Source organism: Lates calcarifer, linkage group LG23 (assembly GCF_001640805.2).
Source record: "Lates calcarifer isolate ASB-BC8 linkage group LG23, TLL_Latcal_v3, whole genome shotgun sequence".
NCBI lineage: Eukaryota > Metazoa > Chordata > Actinopteri > Centropomidae > Lates > Lates calcarifer.
This window is the reverse complement of record NC_066855.1, coordinates 578892-596746: the sequence shown is the minus strand read 5'-3', so window position 1 is coordinate 596746 and position 17855 is coordinate 578892. Positions and strand designations below refer to the sequence as shown.

The 17855-nt window shown below is 42.9% G+C and overlaps 1 protein-coding gene across 2 annotated transcripts in view; it reads right to left on the bottom strand.

Annotated features, from left to right (window-relative positions):
• Nucleotides 1-227: 227 nt before the first annotated feature.
• ca10a (carbonic anhydrase Xa) overlaps nt 228-17855 on the bottom strand; it is a 168207-nt gene continuing 150579 nt past the window's right edge. For both annotated transcript variants that reach the window (XM_018688391.2, XM_018688392.1), the window contains 5 exons: nt 11098-11193; nt 6059-6131; nt 3530-3684; nt 3068-3242; nt 228-1290 (listed from right to left, as the gene is read on the bottom strand). In XM_018688391.2, coding sequence (XP_018543907.1) covers nt 1268-1290; nt 3068-3242; nt 3530-3684; nt 6059-6131; nt 11098-11193 — 522 coding nt within the window. In that variant the 3' untranslated portion in view covers nt 228-1267. The remainder of the gene's footprint in view (nt 1291-3067; nt 3243-3529; nt 3685-6058; nt 6132-11097; nt 11194-17855) is intronic.

The window sequence follows — 17855 nt, the reverse complement described above, 5'->3', positions numbered from 1 at the left end:
TAGAAAGAACAACAGAGGACTGTATCTCTAAGAGCGCAGGAGACGAGGTTCCTCCCCTCCTTTGTCCCCTGATGACGGCAGACGGGATTTGAAAGACGATGACAGAGCTTCCTCTGTGCATGGCTGATAAGCTTCAGCTGTATCAGGGAAACAATACAAAGACAGGTTAGATCTCTGATCAGTGCGCTCTCTGTGGTGCTGATGTTATTGAGCATGCCTCTGAGGAGTAATATTGACATATCAACACATTTAATATGGAACGGTACAAAACAGGTACAGGTACAATAAGTCAGATCCTCATATAGTGAAGCATTTTCCAAAGTGAACTTTCCAGACACATTTATTGGGCTGATAACATTACTCAAACACAGTGTATGACCATTGTAAACAATAAAACAGAAAGAAAAGGCATCAGCTCAGACTGAGAACTGCTCCACAATTCAAAGTGCGCCAAGCTTTTTAAATTCTCAACTTTTTGTCTGTTTTTTTTTAAATCCTCTTAATATATCTTTTGAATGTTAATTCATTACTTTTCTTTACATATTAATTTTTCTGCAGTACTGATAATTATAATATGTACAAATGAGGCCAAGACACTGGTTGCTCCGAGGCCGTAGGAAAGCCTGTAGATACTCGTCTCCCATGACATGACCCTAGTTTTGAAAAATGACAAGGTAAGGCTGTGTTCCCTCTCTGTTGGTTTTGCTGATTGCATGCCTGTTAGTGACTGTAATGAAACGTCCATGAGTCTTGTTGACCACTTAGTCTTGACCGGCAGGGTGGGGGCAGTGACTTAGTCCTCGGGTTTTCCCACTGATAGCAACATCTTTATGTACAAAGGCTTTAAAGTCCCAACGGTGTCCTGGTGGTTGGGAGGTTATCAAATAAATGCTTCCGCGTTGTTTTTTCATTATTTCCAAGTGTCTTTTTTTTTTGTTTTCTCCCAAAAAAGTATTGGTATCAAAACGTCCGTATAGATATAGTCGTACAGTGGGGGAAAGGACTTGTTAGCATGTGTTAGATCGAGGGTTCAAACTGTTCTGTGTGTATGAAAAGAAGAGTCTCTTTGCTCGCAGCGCAAAGTTCCTTCATTCGGATAATGTCCGGTGTTGCTCGTCTTTATACAATGCCATGAAATAATCTTAGATGAGATGCAGCCTTAAACCCGGGTTCACACCCTTCCCTCTCCCTCCTCCACCCCTCCTCCCCCTCGCCTCGTCCCGCTCTCCATTCTCTGACACTCGTCTCCATGCTCATCCAAGGGAGGCTACTTTAGCAACCACTCATTCACTGGAAGAGAGGAGAAGGACAGGAGTGAGAATACTGATTTATATATGCGGCGCTCTCCACAGTTCAACTATTCTCCCACACACACACACATCCTGCACCATATTTCATCTTTAGCGATAACATACAATTTAAAAGGAATGGCACTCGAGTGAATGGAATGAATGCACATGGGTATGTGGTGGTGGGGGGGTGGGGGGGTGAATTGGTGCCATTATGTTTTGAGTGGCAGCCTTGACAGAAAATTATACTAAAAACGAGGAGGTGCCGGGAACAGGAGTAAACATTGTAATTTGATAAAAAGGAGTCGCGCTGTCGTGTGAAAGAAGGAATTTACTGGGGTGTGCTGTCATAACCACAGTCTCTCTCATCAGGTGTTAAAAATAAAAACACACAGCCTTATCACTTCCTGACCCCCCCTCTTCCTGATTCCACATTCAGTTTCCCTGATGATCACCTCTCCTGGGAGGGGGTGTGTGTTCCTGCTCCCGCTCTAACAGTTGACCTTACACAAATCTCCAAAGAGCCATATTTCCCCTTTTAATGAGACACCCCCCCCTCACCTCTACACTTCATCTTGAAGGCCTTTAAATCTCCAAACAATTAAATGAGCAGCTCTGCTTTTGTATTTTGTTGTTGTTGTTTGCTTTGCTCTGAGCGTCCCTGCAGTTTGTTAGGAGGGTGTGAGGTGGACGGGGAGGGCTGAAGACTCCCACAGCTGCTGCACAGAATAAGAATGTTTGAAGGGGGGAGGAGGTCGAGTCGAGCAGAACACAGAAAGAATGAGAGAGACATACAGACAGAGAGACAATCATGATGTGTGCCGGCCACAGTACAGTAAATCCTGAGCAGAAAAAATGACAGAAATAACACAATGAATAGCAGGGACTCGGGCTAGCTCTCGCCTTCAGCGTATTTACGCTTCAGGGGTGAAATTCAACATTCTGTGCAGCAGATATATTGGCTGAAACAGAGTAGAGGAGATGACAAACAGACTGCAGCAACACCACCCAGGTTGTGCTGAGCTGTGACGAGCCAGTTCTCAGCCAGTTCTGTCAGTCAGAGCCAAACAGGTGTTGTGACTGTCCTGCCATCTGACTTTCTACTGCCTTTTTTTTCCCTTCTTCTCTTTAGCACATCAATCTACAGCCTGCATTTTATCAGCCATCAGCTGAGTCCCGGCTCAGCACTCAAATTCAATATTAAGTTTATTAATTATAACGGTGAGCCCAGATCAAGCAATAATCCCCTGGAATTTATGTGGATGTCGTTTCTAAAACAGATGACATCAGGGGCATTCAGGAGCGATATTATATATATATATATATATATATATATTCCCCCTGGAGCTGAGAGTTTAGTGAGTAGTAATACATCACGCTTACTGACCAAAAAGTATATCTTGTCAGGTTCACAGGATGTAAACAGCTGCAGGGACTGCCACAGATCTGGGTTCAGTAAATTAACAGCTCGCATTTTAAAGGACCACCATGCCACCGTCACTAATACAAAACATAACTGATATAAAATACTGTTCCCTTTTCATCCACTGACTGCAGAAGATTCCTCTGTTTGACTGACTGGGTTTGACCCAGCACATCTTTTATTTTGGGCCTCCATATAGTCAGAGTTCATCAGACTGAACTTGGGGCTGTGCTGATGTGACGAGGAATGAAATGTGTTGACTGGTGAAAACACAGCTGTATCTGCATGAGACGTGGTCAGAGGTGGAGATGGAGAGAGAACATGGCGGCAGTGTGAATGTAGCTGTTTTTCCTACCTCGATACTGGAGCTTCTGAGCCCTGTTGTTAGGGCAGTCTTTGCCCTGCATGCTGAAGTTGATGTTGGTGCGGATGCAGCGGTTGTTCAGCGGCTGGACCGGGCGAACGTTGTCACTCATGCTAAGGAAGATCTGAGATGGCTGGTTCTGGCTCAGCAGGCGCAGGGAGTGCATCTTTGATGAAGACAGAGACAGGGAGGGAGGAGAGAAACCAGTGAGAAACAGTTGGCTGAAGCACCACGTTAACGTGAGCCAGGCATTTTGATCCACTGCATTATTTTCCAGGCAGACTGTGTGGAGGATTAGACAGAGAGAGAGCTGAGAAAGTAAAAGCCTCCGCGCTGGGCTGACATGTTTCACAGGCAGAACTACAGTTAAATTCTACGGCAGAGAAATCCTCGGCTGCGACTGACAATCCTCAGTGAATTCTGGGAGTTGTGTTTCAGGTCTGTGAGGCTCACCTGCATACGAGTGAGGTACACCGGCTTGTTCATCAGGATCCATGTGGCTGTCTCAAAGCATGGAGGGATAGTCATCGAGCCATCATACGTGATAAAACTACTGGTCTCTGGGTAAATCTCCTCTATGTTCAGGCCGGTCAGTAGATACGCATCATCTGCAGGGAAAAAGCAGGCAGGAAATAAAGAAGAGCAGCTGTGAGACAGGAGGTTGTTATCAGATTACTAAAAGGATTATCTGCAAGGAGTCTTGTTTTGATTTGAAGGATCTTTACAGGCCTGAAGAGGTAAAACTGTAGAAGCATTTCATTAGTACTGATTTCAAAAAGCACTTGCAGAAAAGTCAGGAAAAATAATCTGAATTTTGAGCAGCATGAATATTCTTCTCAGGTTGGAAACCACTGCACCAAGCTACAGCCAGTATCACACCCAGGGATGGATCAGAGAGCAGGATATATTATTAAGGATATTTACATCTGTCAAAGGAAAACAAGAAGAAAATACAAACTTAGTGAAAAGGAGACAATCTTTATAAGCTAACATGTCACTGTGAGGGAAGGTGTGGCTTCCATTAAAGCTGCTGTAATCCAGTGACTGTGTATAATGTTTAAGGAGCTGTGTAAACTCGTAGAGACAGACTGAGCAGACTCTGGTCTACATACAGACACAGTGGAACACTCTGCAGCTGAAGATCCAGATATTTCCCTCTGACAGCAGAGCTAAAAGCAGAGCTAAAGCTAATGTGACTCTGTGTGCTGGATGTGTGGTGTGTGTGGATGTTTTCATCCAGAACATTGGATTTTAAATGGCTAAACATAAAAGCATCAGCCTGCATAGTGAGCAGCGCCTCTGTCCACTATCCTCTACATGATAAACACTAACTGTTTGTTATGTACTGATCTGTAAATTGAGATGGACACTTAGACACTTGACATCATTTTGTCACATTACTGAAAGGTGCAGTGTCGCATTACTGTCATTTACACATTAATGTGTGATCTGTCCATCTGGGATATTCAGCAAAACTGATGTAGATGCTACTGACACATTTTTTACTCCATGATGGGCCTGAATGATGCCTGATGAAGAACACAATTCACTACGTTTGATACGTACGCTCCGCTGCAATGAAGGAGGGTGAAGCCAGACAGACTGCAGAGATACAGAGCTGATCCTGTCTGGATATGTTCTGCACAAGTTGGGAGTTTATTGAATACTGTTTGTGTGCTGGCTGTGAATCACACACCGAGCTCATCTTCTTATTTCACATATCGTTTACTGTGCTGTGAATGACAGGCTGCTGGTGATGCAGCACAAAACCTCTTTTATCCAAACTGTCAGGACACTAATTAGACTGCGACTCTCTCTCTCTTGTGCTTCACACTCCAGTAGCTGCTCTCACTGACTCGTCATCTGCTGGACTGTGTATTTTGATGAGGTCACTGTGGTGGACCACTGCAGCTTTGATGCTAATTCATCTGTGTTCTGCATCACTATTACATACTGCATCTTGGAAACAGTATTCAACAAGAGAATATGAATTTATTAAAAAATAAGCATAACCAGCTTAATTTGAGAAAATCCCCATAAAGAAGCTCTGATCCTCTCTGCTCCTAGCACTCCACCTACAGCGGCTGAGGAGCAGATCTATCACTGATCTTTGATCGTGGGGTTGAAATAAATAATTCCCTTTGGATTCTGTCTTTGTCTTTGTGTTTGCACGTGTGCACGTGTGCTTTAAAACACAGCATCACTGGCTCTGAGCAGGATACGTTTAAGGACTGAGGGGGTGGTGTGTGTGACTGTGTGTGTGAGTCAGTGTGTGTGAGACGGTGTATCTGAGGGAGCCTTGACAGCTGTCAGAATCCATGCTCCTCTCCAGCTCCTCCAGCTGGACCCGGAGGACCCCTCCACCGCCACCCCCCACCCCTCGCCTGCAGCCTTTTGCTCCGCCCGGTGCCGCTGAGACTCCTCCCAGCCACAAGGGGTCAGTGTGTTTATCCAGCCACTCACTGCTCCCCACCATTAATCCAATTATTTGTCTCTTTTTTCAAGCTAGCCCCGGGCCATCTCCGTGCCGCCGCCGCCTCTCCAGTATGGCAGGCTGGCAGAGGGAAACCTCTGGAGAGTAGCTGTCGACTGCTGCCTAACATGCTGCCTCACCAACAGCCTCCTCCAGCTATCAAGAGTTCTCATGCAGGCCTCTCATCACCCCCATCCTGCAGCATCCATTACCACTCTGAAATGAAATAATGATGCTTGACGAGATCCAAAAAATGAGGTGCTTATTAAAAAGAGAAACAATTTGATGATCAAACCACTGACCCCTCCCTCACACAGCAACAGTCCACAGCTGCCTGTTGCTAGGCTATACATGACCAAAAATGTAAAGAAGGGATTGAACTGTGTGTTTTATCATAAGCTACAAACACCAGCCACCCACCTACACTGCGTTACTTTAAAACATAAATAACCTGTGTTTGTTTCAGTCCTCAGACGGGGCGACACTGAGTTTACTGCACAGTCACTTACTTTTATATGTTATTCTTGTGATGGTGTCTCTGTTCAGCATTCGATTCAGGAATGAGTTCGATGTCTCAGCAATCTGGATGAAAGGACAAGAAGAGAGAGAGAGAGAGAGAGAGAGAGAGAGAGAGGTTAAAATAAAGAGGACTGATCGTTTAATGAATTGACAGCCCATCTAGAATTGAACTAAATCTAATCTACTCAGTCCAGCACTCTAAAGGATAATGCCAGTGCATTCTATTTTATTTATATATATTTTTAGTAAATCTATCACCTTTAATGCTCATGAAATGTCGAAACCCACTGATGTATTTTGCACAGTCAGAAGCTCCTACACTCTGTTCTGCTGCTGCTTTGCCTTCTGGAAAACAAAGGCTCCCACTGTTTTCAAGAAACCATTAAAAACAGCTCACAGACACACTGCTGCCATGACGTTACATAATCCATCTTTTTAAATAGCAAATACATTGTATTTTTGTCCTAACATTCCTTTATAGTGGATCAAAACCAGTTTCATAATATCAGAGATGAATGTGACAGGATCATCGACCCTGCTGAATGTTACCTTCCATTCTCCCTTCTGTTGCCTCTACCCAGCAACATCAGAGCAACAGAAATACAAGAAGTGAACAATAATAAAGTCATATCCCAGAAAGTTAGATGAGTAACTACAGGGATGAAATACAGTAGACAGCTCCTACTAAAACCTGACCTGTAACTGCGCCACATTAACTGGCCCCAAAAGCTGCAGAGCCACAACTCCACTCTTACTCTGCTCCACTAACTCCTGTTCAGTGAAGTCCAAGAAGTGTGGAGCAGTTCCCAACTCTTTCTAATGGTTAAAGGAAGCACCTGACGCTTCACGTTCACCCCTGTGCCCTCCTCTGACTCCTCTCTGCCCTCCTCTTCACTCCATCTATCCCCTCGCTCGTGCTCTAACCGTCGAGATGTCTTTGGGCGAAGTGATTAAAAAGAGATGTGCTCGTCCTCCCCCCTCCCCTCACTGCAACTGAAATGACTTTGCCTTTACCAGACGCTCATGCTGCTCACTAGTTTTCACACTTTCTGTCTCTCTTATCGTTTTCCTGGAAAAGCACCTGAGGGGATCAGTCATCCCGTCTCTTCCAGGAACGTCCTCACATCAGGTGTGAGAGATTCACAGACTTTGCACCATGTGGCTGAATGTCGATCAGAGGCACGATAAGACACATCGTGAAGACCCACATGTTTCTTACTCTCACGTCAATCAACAATAAAAGGAGATCAGTGAGAGAAATGTCCTTGTGTTCACTGTGAAAGCCAGCCCTGGTGTCTGTCTGAGGTCCCCATGTAGCTGCAGTCACCCACTGCTGTCCTCTGTGCTGCCTCATCGACTCCAGGCCTGGAATGGGGGCTCTTCCTGGTACTCTGAGTCACAGCGATGAGATCGGAAATTTGAAGAGGCCTGAGCATGAGTCACCGAAAAGTGAGAAAACGAGCTTCTGCTCTGAGAAAGATGTGGCTAATTGCCACCTGTCTGTGCTACTACTGAAGAGACTGACCTGCTGTGACATTCTCAAGACACTGGGACACACAGAACTGCTGGAGTGCAGCTGGGTGGGAGTGTGAGTGGGTGTGTGGCAGGTATGTGCACATGTGTGAGGGTGATTATCTTTTTTTTACATGTAGGCATTAACAAAATTGTCTTTCCTGGACTTTACCTCTGAATTTCACTGGCTGCAGTGAGTGTTACAGCGTGTCGTGCTAGAGTGTTTATCTGCGGCTTGACCCAGTAGATCAGCAGCGTACTGTAAAATGGTTAGGCCCTTTTTGATGGAATCCTTTCACAAAGGTTTGGAGAAACAGAACAAAGGTGCATCACATTGCTGGGTCCTGACTGTATCTGTTCTGGTCCTGATTATACTGATGAAAAAGCTTCTGCAGTGCAGCTGTAACAGAGAGAGGTATGAAGTGCTGTATTAAGATCCTCTGTTCTTAACTAACGACCGCTGACAAACACCAGTGGTGAAAGCTGCTGTATTGTGGGCACCTCTGGTTCTGAAAGTAAATGTCTCATGTATTATCTGCACTGATGTCTGATGACTCGCAGCTGAAGCTCCTCTGAGGCTTGGATGGACCTAAAACTGTTGCTGGTGAAATATCAGTATAAAATACTGTATTAGAGAATAAATATGTCTTTGATAAAAAGTAAAACAAGCTGTATACATAAACATGAGTAAAGAGTTGGGGATGACTCCCAAGGTGCCTTTTTGTTGACAGACAGTGAACCAATGTGCTTATAATTCTGTTGTGTACACTGCCAAAAAGTGATTTGAGATTTTAGTAAACTGATGGCAGCAGTGGTTTAGAGATATTTCAGAGTACGTTTTACTGCCATCAATCCTAGTGAAACATTTCTGCTTCATGATAATTTAGATCAACATTAAACACAAGAGTCCTTTCTGATAATTTAGTATGGATACTACAGGTTGTTCCCAGACAGATGCTGAGTTTGAATCCATCTGACATTGACTGAAATGTGAGAGGATATTGATTTAAACAGCTGAATGTATCATCACATTTCAAAAAAATCAGAGGCTGATTTCTTGACTTCTCATATCTCTTATAGGACGTACAGCACCTTTAATATAACAACGTATGTAATATGCAGTATCCTTACAAAAGACTTTTTGTCTTTGGCAGCTGTACCTAACGTCAGTGCAGAGCTGCAGACTGCTGTTTCAAGGCCATTTCCTCAAGCCATCATACGACAACTGCACCTGAAGTGCTCCACTTCCAAAGCCCATCTCCTCCCACACTCTCCCGCAGGTTGGATGGGGGAATCAAGGAGGGTTGACCTAGGTCAGCGTCTCCTCTGTCTGTTCGAGACTAAATGATGGTCCCATTGACATTGGGGAGCTAATTAGTAGTTAGCAGCTGAACTTTTCAGCCTTGGTGCGCACAGAGCTGAGGATGTTGGCTGCCTCTCTGATCTCTGAGCCTCTCATTCAAGATGGAAACCTCTCATACACAACAAAGAGACAGGGGAGTACTGCCACCACCATAGCACTGATGCTCGGCTCTGACATAAAGCCAAGGAGTGCACTGTTTAGCTCTGCAGGATAATTGGATTGCTAATTGTTTTTGAGTCATGAGTTCTTAAGTTGAACATTTAGAAGATTTCAGGAAAAGCCGCAGAGGGAGCAGGAGAGCGGAGGTTGAGGGAGCAGCCACCACACTGAAGCAAACCTTAACTTTAAACTGATATGTGGCTACTACTGTATATACTAACACAGATAACTACCCTGAAGATAAACCAACCATGATGCCATGATGCTGGACATGGACATGGACTGACCTTTGACAAACTCACGTCCAGATTTGGTAGAATTTGAACAAAATGACCATTTCTGCTTAGTTTGCTCTGTAGTTACTTAGAAGAAGTGAATGCTTCAAGGAACTTTGAAATTCTCAGTTTGGTCTGCTTTGTGATGATAGCCCTGTAAACACATCTTACTTGTGTTCATATAAGTCAGTGCTTTTTATGTGTAATGTAACATTAACTGAAAGTCTTTGAATAATACACCTGTTTTGTTCTGTGTCTTCTCTATCACTAACATGTCACTGTTTTATTAGTTTTTTTAGTGTAAACTGAGTCTTATCTTTCTCATTCATGCTCATAGGATCACATCCATCACACAGGAGCCATGTGACTGGTTCTAACTTTATTCTGCAGCGTGACAATGAGCCCAGACACACAGTCAGAGTCATAAAGAACTATCTTCAGAGACAAGAACAAGGAGTCCTGCAACAGATGGTGCGGCAGAGCCCTGATATCAACATTGTGGAGTCGGTCTGGGATTACAGAGAGAGACAGAAGACACTGAGACAGCCTAAATTCCACAGAGGAAGATGCCTGGAACAACCTACCTGCCAAGAGCCTAGAAAAACAGTGTGCAGGTGTACAGAGTACACTGGTGCTGTTTTAAAGGCAAAGGGTGGTCACGCTAAATACTGATTTGATTTAGAGCTTTTCTGGTGCACCTTGCCTGACATTGTTTGATAAATAAAAACTATTCCTGTCATGTTCAGGATGAATAAAATAAATATATTCATGAGCAAATCAACTGCAAAGTTTCCTGGACCTTTCAGTCTTTTTTCAAAGAAGACATTTTGACATGTCACAACAGGAGAAGCAGAGACAGAGCCATTGTTAGTGTTACTGTGCTTTTCCTATTACAACCAGTCAAAATGCCTGCTGTGAAGTGGCCTGTTATTTTCTTCTTTTTCTTCCTTTGAAATGGATATGATTTTAGTTTTTCATCACACACTGGGTCATGTAAATCTTAAGGGTAATAATATCATGCAGTCAAGCACTTAGCTATGGCTTACACCTAACACGTGTATTTTTTCCTCTAAAACTGATTGACAGTCAACAGTTAATGGAGTTTATGGAAGAAAATGTCTAAATGTGATGAATCTGCAGTGTGTAGAATCTGAGTTCATGTTTGAGTTATGACACAGACTAAGAAGCAGGTTGTGAGTTAGGATTAAAAACTGCATCAACTGGATTTAGAGAGTTAATAATTTAAAACCTGGCAGATTTTTTGCAGCACAAGAGTGAATGCAATTAGGAAGGAAAACACTCCTACATGTTTGTGACCATGTCAGTGTTGCTACACTTGGATGAACACTTGGTCCACCTTTAATTGAGTCTTGTCTGAGCTGAACATGATGTTAAGCCCTGTTTCATTTTGCCCTACAAGTTCAGTCTGTGTACTGTACACTGTAACTGTCTTGTTATATTTAAACACTGATTAAACCAGGTCAGGTTCCTTGTACAGTCGTCGTAGCTGGTAACTTAAATTCAGTATGTACAGAGGAATGTAGAAAACTCCTATGCAATACAATGATTAGTATTCTGTTGGGTGTCCAGTATATGACCCATTACAAAATGTCATCATAGCAGCTGCTGGGACATGTCAAGATAAAATTCAATTCTTGTCAGTGAATACAGCCTCCACATCGGCAGGCAGGCCGTTATTAAACATATGTATGAGACTTACCTTCATGAATATGGACACTATGACCAGTCCATTGGGGCTTTTAGCAGCTTCTGTATAATTTGTGTACAGCTCATGATTGTAGTGGATCAGCTGAACCTGAAACATAAAGACAGGATATGTAGAGCTTTACTGAAAGGAAATCACAATCTGACATTTTCAGCTGACAACTTAAACAGCATGACACTGAGACACAAAGCTGATCTCCACAGTGAGTACCAAACAGAAATCTTGGAGTTGAACACCCCTCTAGAAAATCTATATCTTGGTTGCCTTAAGTCAAGAATCCCTCATTCTGCTAAATCCTTCCTCTCTGCTACAACATGTCAGATGATTTAAAAGGGAAAATCGATATGGGATCAAATCTCTCCCATGGATTCACAGAGACAGTCAGTTTAATGGAAAGAGCTGGTGTTCAGAACATTTTTATATTCAGTGTAGATGTGGATAGAAGTAATAAGGGACATAAAAAGGTAGAGATGCTGTCATCATTTTTATCCAAGGCCAGCCAGCTCTCAGAGGTTGAGGTGAGAGTGGATAAACCATCTCCCAGCATGAGGTTAATGTTTCACTGACACAGATGCTTCATCCACTCCGGCTGTTCAATATTCCAGCCTTTTAATGATGTTTGGACGTGGGTAGGAGGTACTGCTCAACTTGCAACCTGTAAAAGTGGTTTTAAAACCTGTTCTGACAAAGAGAACACACACAGGAAGTCGAGAGCCAGCAGAGATGAATCCATCTGGCTTATGTGTTCATGTATACACGACTGAGTGGGCCAAGTCAAGGACATCCCACTTCTTCACCATGAAAAGCTTTCTGGTTGCTTTGCCCGTGTGTTTAGAGTCATTGTCCTGCTGAATGGTGAACTGTTGTCCAATGAGTTCAGATGCATTAGGCTGAATCTAAGTACACAGAATGCTTCTGTACACACATCCTTAACATCCTGTTCCACTGGCAGCCACACATGCCCAAGACATAACAGAACCACCACCATGTTTGAGAGGTGAGGTGGTGTCTTTGGGTCAACTCTACCGGTTAATTTCAAACTGCAGCCAGCCCTTTCTGTTTACATCTCGTGGTGAGTCCTCTGAGGTTATGGTCACTACGTCTTGATCGCTGACAAAGAAACATGAACGCCTACATCCTGAGGACTATTCTTCAGCTGTGCAGTCATCAATGGTATTTTCATCACCTTGTAATTGATTTTCCTTAAGCCCCTCGGTCTAGCAGGTCATTCGCCATTGCCACACTTTTAGAGTCTACCAGTTGATTTGGACAAACGAACTGCCTTTGATATCTCTCTGATAGGTTTATTATCTTCTTCACTTGCATGGTCACCTCTTTGCTCCTCATAATAACAGACATCTCCACCTCAGTCTCAACCCTGAGCTACATGTATGCTCTTTTAAGCATGAACTAACCAAAGTATTCAATTACTTTTGAGCTCTATGTGTTAAAAGGCCAAAACACACACAGTTCTTTCATTGATAATGTTAACACACTCAGATTAGAGATGAGCCTCGGCACTGTTATGCAGCATCCATCACTTCTTTGACAAATTGAATGTGCTGAGGTTGCAGTCTGCACCACATCTAAATTGTCTGTACCTGTTTTGGTATTCTGTCTTGATGATCTTCAAGCTCAAGAATCTATTACCTGAGTGTTTCACCAATGTCGCTCCCTGAAGTCCATTTTCAATCTAAACACATCCGTAACTTGCTGGCCACGTGATCAACAAGAGAAGGAAGATTTCCCCGTCCATACTGTTATTCAGTATAATTATAGTGCTCTTGCTGAGTTCCCACCTTTAAATAGTTTTTTAAAAAATTATAAATTTGCCACTCCTTTTAACTTAAATTGGCAAAACATCCATCCACCCATTATCTATACTGCTTATCTGTTAAGGGTCATGGGTGGGGGGGGCTATCCCAGCTTAAATTGGCAAAACAGTCACACTAATATAACATATAGCTCCTAATTTATTGTCCTTAGGCTGTAGTACTAAAGCACTTATTTCAAGCACAAAGGGGTGGTAATGATTTCCAGATCTTTCCCAAAGGCTCTCAGTCTTTCTCTCCCCACCTCCATAAACTTCTCATCCTCGTTCATCGGCAAAGGGCTTGGCACATACTGTACTGGAGGATATAAATAAACAAATGTAAGAGGAGAGTAATTATGAAATGCTCGATTGGGGGAGCGCAGAGCGACAGAACGTCTATAAATGCAATCAAGGCGAGAGAGGAAGTGATTAGGGCCCTGCGCTGATCTGATTAGATTTTTAGGTAAGAGCGGCAGAGGCAGCCAAAAGAACTCATCCACACTCCCTCAATGACAAATTGCACAAAGTTTGCTGCTGCTGGGCAATAAAAGGCCAGCGTGGGCCATAATAAAGTGAGAATGTCTGCCAAATGGAGAAGAAAAAGAGGGAGATGCAGAGCAAAAGAGGGAGAAAATAGAGGTTGTAATTAGATATAGAAACAGTTGCAAAAGGGGTCAGAATTGGCCAAACCTGTGGGCCTGTAGCACTACATCATTTATCACAGCGTCCCTCTGTTCAAACACACTCACACTAACTACTGAATACAGTAACACCTCTACACATTTAACAGGTACAGTCTATTACGATTCAGCCACAACACTCTGTTCCTGATGCTACTGAACAGATAGTGATGATGACAGAGACACAGACAGAACACATAATATGTTGTGATAGATGCTGCAGAGTTAATACAAATTAGGGTTTGAGTTCAACAGCACTTGACTGAACTGGAGTCCAGAACTGACAATGATTATCAAATCAAATCAGAACGAACCAATGAAGTTCCACAGTCTGATGATACCTGAACCAGCTCCATTAGCTGAGGCAGACGGTGAGGAGGGGTTTAAAGCTCTGAAAAGCTGGTGTGGACCTTTTGCTACACGTTCTTCTCACTCAAGAATGAACCTGAAATATTTTCAGCTACGGTGCCGGAGCAGCTTTGGAAATGTGATATCTCACAAACTGAGATAGCTCGACAAATAAATCAGTGACCATTTAAAATGAACTTGAATTAGCCACAGCTAGGATCCAAAAGTAATCTCTCAACCTGAACACATATATCTTTACACTGACTCCACAATAAGTTCATGAGGAGTCAGTGTTCTGTGTTTCTATGTGGAAAAGCTCAGACCAACATATCACACAGGAAGCTACACTAACAGCTCTTCAGTCGGTTAAACCTGGATTGGAATCTACACTGAGTGGAAGGGGTTTGAAACAACACTGGGTGTGAAGGGTCACTACTGCTTGGCTGCCCAGCGCTCTCAGGAGTGTGTGTGTGTGTGTGTGTGTGTCAGGGGGTCATGACAGCCTCTTTATGGCATAATGGCTGCCTGGCCCGAGGGGCAGGGAAATATGAAGACAGCAAGTCGATAGCAGAAGCGAGGTGTCCAGCGTTAACGGTGAGAGGAGGTTTAAAAGCGCTGGGCTGGAAATGACGCTCTCAATCTCAACTTCCAGCCACCTGTCCTTCCTCCTTCAGATTAACTGTGTAGATCCATAAACTAACGGACAGGGCCTGCTACCACGCCGACACACGAGCACTAGAAATCATCATCTTTGTGTCCATCATCCTAATGAAGTGGTAATTGATCATAATCCCAAATTTAGCTAGCGTTCTTATTTAGTTCTATGTATTTCTGCATGTTTGCCTTTTTCAGAAAAAGCCATGCATTGATGTGCATTGAAGGAAGGAAGCCACAGTGCAGATGTGGGCGAAATGTGCTATTTAATAGTGATTAATGATAATTAGGGGAAGAGAAAATAAAACAGAACAAGCTTTCCTCATCAAAAGCTCTGTGACTGATAATCTGCCACAGCGATAGCAGCTCAATGTGATTTCCATGTGTGTTTGAAAGAGGACATATGAAGTGTGTGTCTGTGATTGATAGGGGTTTAAAATGGTTGGAACAGCTGCCTATGGCGAATCCTTCTCAAACACTTAACGAGATTTGTATTAAATATAGCTGGATCCTCTCTTAAGCAACGAGCCGAGTCTCCCTCAGTTTGTAGAGGCTAGCTCTCTGCTGAATTTATTAGTGTAATTTAATCTGCTCACACAAATGTTATTTGAATGCATCATTTTAAATATGTTGTCCATCATCGTATTGTTTCATCAGTTGATAATGAGTGATAATGGGTAAGAAAGGTGAGTGAAAATGAAAGAATACAAAGTCCACAGTTCTCCACTATGGTCTGACATTATTATAATGAGTTACGGTACTGAGTTCTCTTCCTCACTCATGTTGAAAGATCATAGCTCCTTACATTATGATTGTTCTCAGATGGTGAAGATGCAGAATTACAGCAAACTGAAAAAGCTTTCACTGTCTCTGTCTTTTTTTAAATTAACTCCTCACAATCACCTGTGATAGAAATAACTCTGTTTAACTCTGTTTGTACAAGGCTGACTGTCGTAAGAAAAACTATCAGACAGTGGCCAGTCCAGTACTGTGGCTGCAGCAGATGTGTTGAAGGTTTTTAACCAAGTAGTTACATCATCTCCCACAGCACAGACCGGGTTTTTATCGTGCTCGCCGTGGGGTTCTGTGGACGACAGTGTTGGTTGGTCACGTGGTCGGATGGCGCTCCACACCACTCCAGACAGAAATATCTCGATTGATTAAAGTCCTGAGAGGATGGCATGGCTGCAGACTGTTGTTTGATTACTCCCATCCAGGCAACCACTGGGTTTTATCCATTCCACTGAAATTTGCAATTTGCAGAGCTGAGGAAGCAGAGGCTCGAAACTGTCAGGTTAATTTATCATCGTGTTACATTGCAGTTGTGAACAGGAGCATCTGAAAAGCTTTCCTGAAGGGACTTTTACACTGACAGAAGATAGATGACAGGAGACATGCATACATGTCATACGGCCTGGGTTCCCAGTCAGACTTGAACCAGGGATTCTGATGTTCATGAAACGAGAACAGCTGCAGAGTTGACAGAAAAATGTCATTTAAAGGCTGAAGTATGAGACTAACTGACATGCTAAGATGTGATAAGCTAAATTATATTTCCAGAAAATCACCATCAGAAGACGAACAATAAAACAAACATGTTTGTTATTAAAATGATGTTTGAGAGCAGGTTCCCTCAAAAGTTAGCGTGTCCTTGAATATACCACCAGCAAGTGTTTTCAGTCCAGTCCCTGTATGACCTTACTTCAACATAACTCTGACAAAAAAATAAAGAGAGGATTTCTTCCCTGTGATGGATCACTTACGTTTCCAGTCTGTACAGCAACAGCGAGCTGCTGAAATGAACACAAAGCAGCAGCTGCCTGGAAGGAAGGAAATCAATCTAAACACTTCTGGTACACTTTACTACACTGCTAACTGTTCTCTAACCACTAAATCATTCAGCAGAATGGCCCTTTAACCTGCACGCCTTGTCCTGGATTTCCCATGATGCCTTATGTGTTTTATGGAATTCTGTCAGAGGATCAGTGTAAATATATTAAAGGTTTTCACCTGCTCTTTTTTCCTTTTGCTTTTTCTAATCAGAGGGTAATAGGATAGTTGAGCGTTCTCTCAGTGTCTAAAACCTGAGCCAACCTGGTGGAGGAATAATATCTGGAATATTTTAGCACTTCTTAAAAGACCAAGGTGTTTCATTTTCAGATTAGACTGTACAGCAGCTCCAGGGGAGCTGAGCTGAACACACACCAAGGTTGTGTATGGCAGCAGTCGGCCAGTGAATACACAGAACAACATCAGTGTCTCTCTCACACACTCCTGTATATTCAGTCAGGAGAGCAGACTTGCACACAGAGGTCGCATTAGTAAGAAAACACACACAGTGTGTTTGTCAGTCTCATGATTATTAATTTGATGGTTTGGTTGTTTTCTCTCTGGTCTTCAACAGCAGAGAATATCGGACCAGCATGTGCCGACTGTGACGGGGTTTAACGGCAAAAAGAGCAATGATATGATTCTAATGATCAATACTAACGACAGATTCATGATTCATGACACAATTATGGTTTTTGAATAAATTACAGTGATAAACTTATCTGAGAGAGAAAACGAAGGTGAACTCAAAGCTGCTTCAATTCACACAGTGAAATCCAGTATTCATAGTTAAAAGGCAGGACCATTTTTAAGTGTGTGATCCAGTTATCACAACACATGTCGTGCAAGACAGCCAGTGAAAACAAGTGGAATGGTCAAAGCTTTCATATTTAACTCATGCAAGAAAACATTCCACCTTAACAGATGCTGGTGGCTCCCTGATGGATCACAGTGACTGAAATTATTATTGTACCTAGCTCATGTTAACCAGTGCAGGTGAAAGGCAGCAGAGCGTCACTCCTCTCACTCCTCTGGTTTCTTTTTCATGGCCTCACCTTTTAGATGAGTTGACCTCTGCCTGCTACTTCTTCCTCAGAGCGGATGTTTGGACTGAGGCTGCATTTGCTCGTCGCAAACTTGTAGTTTTACCAAATATTAAGTGGTTTGGATCATCACCTGTGATTCTTGTCACAGAGGACGACTTTGTCTCCTTGTTCCCAAATCTCAGCAATTATTCTGACATTTCCATTAAGTGATAATACTGCAAAAATAAGATGCAAGTAATAATAATAAGAAACTGGAGTTATCCTTGACATGGCAACGGCTGCAGTGCTTCAGGTGAGATACATTTCACTATAAACCATATATTCAGAGGAGCAAATTTTATATGTGCTCAACTGATGTGAAGTCTCTTTAGTTCAGGGATT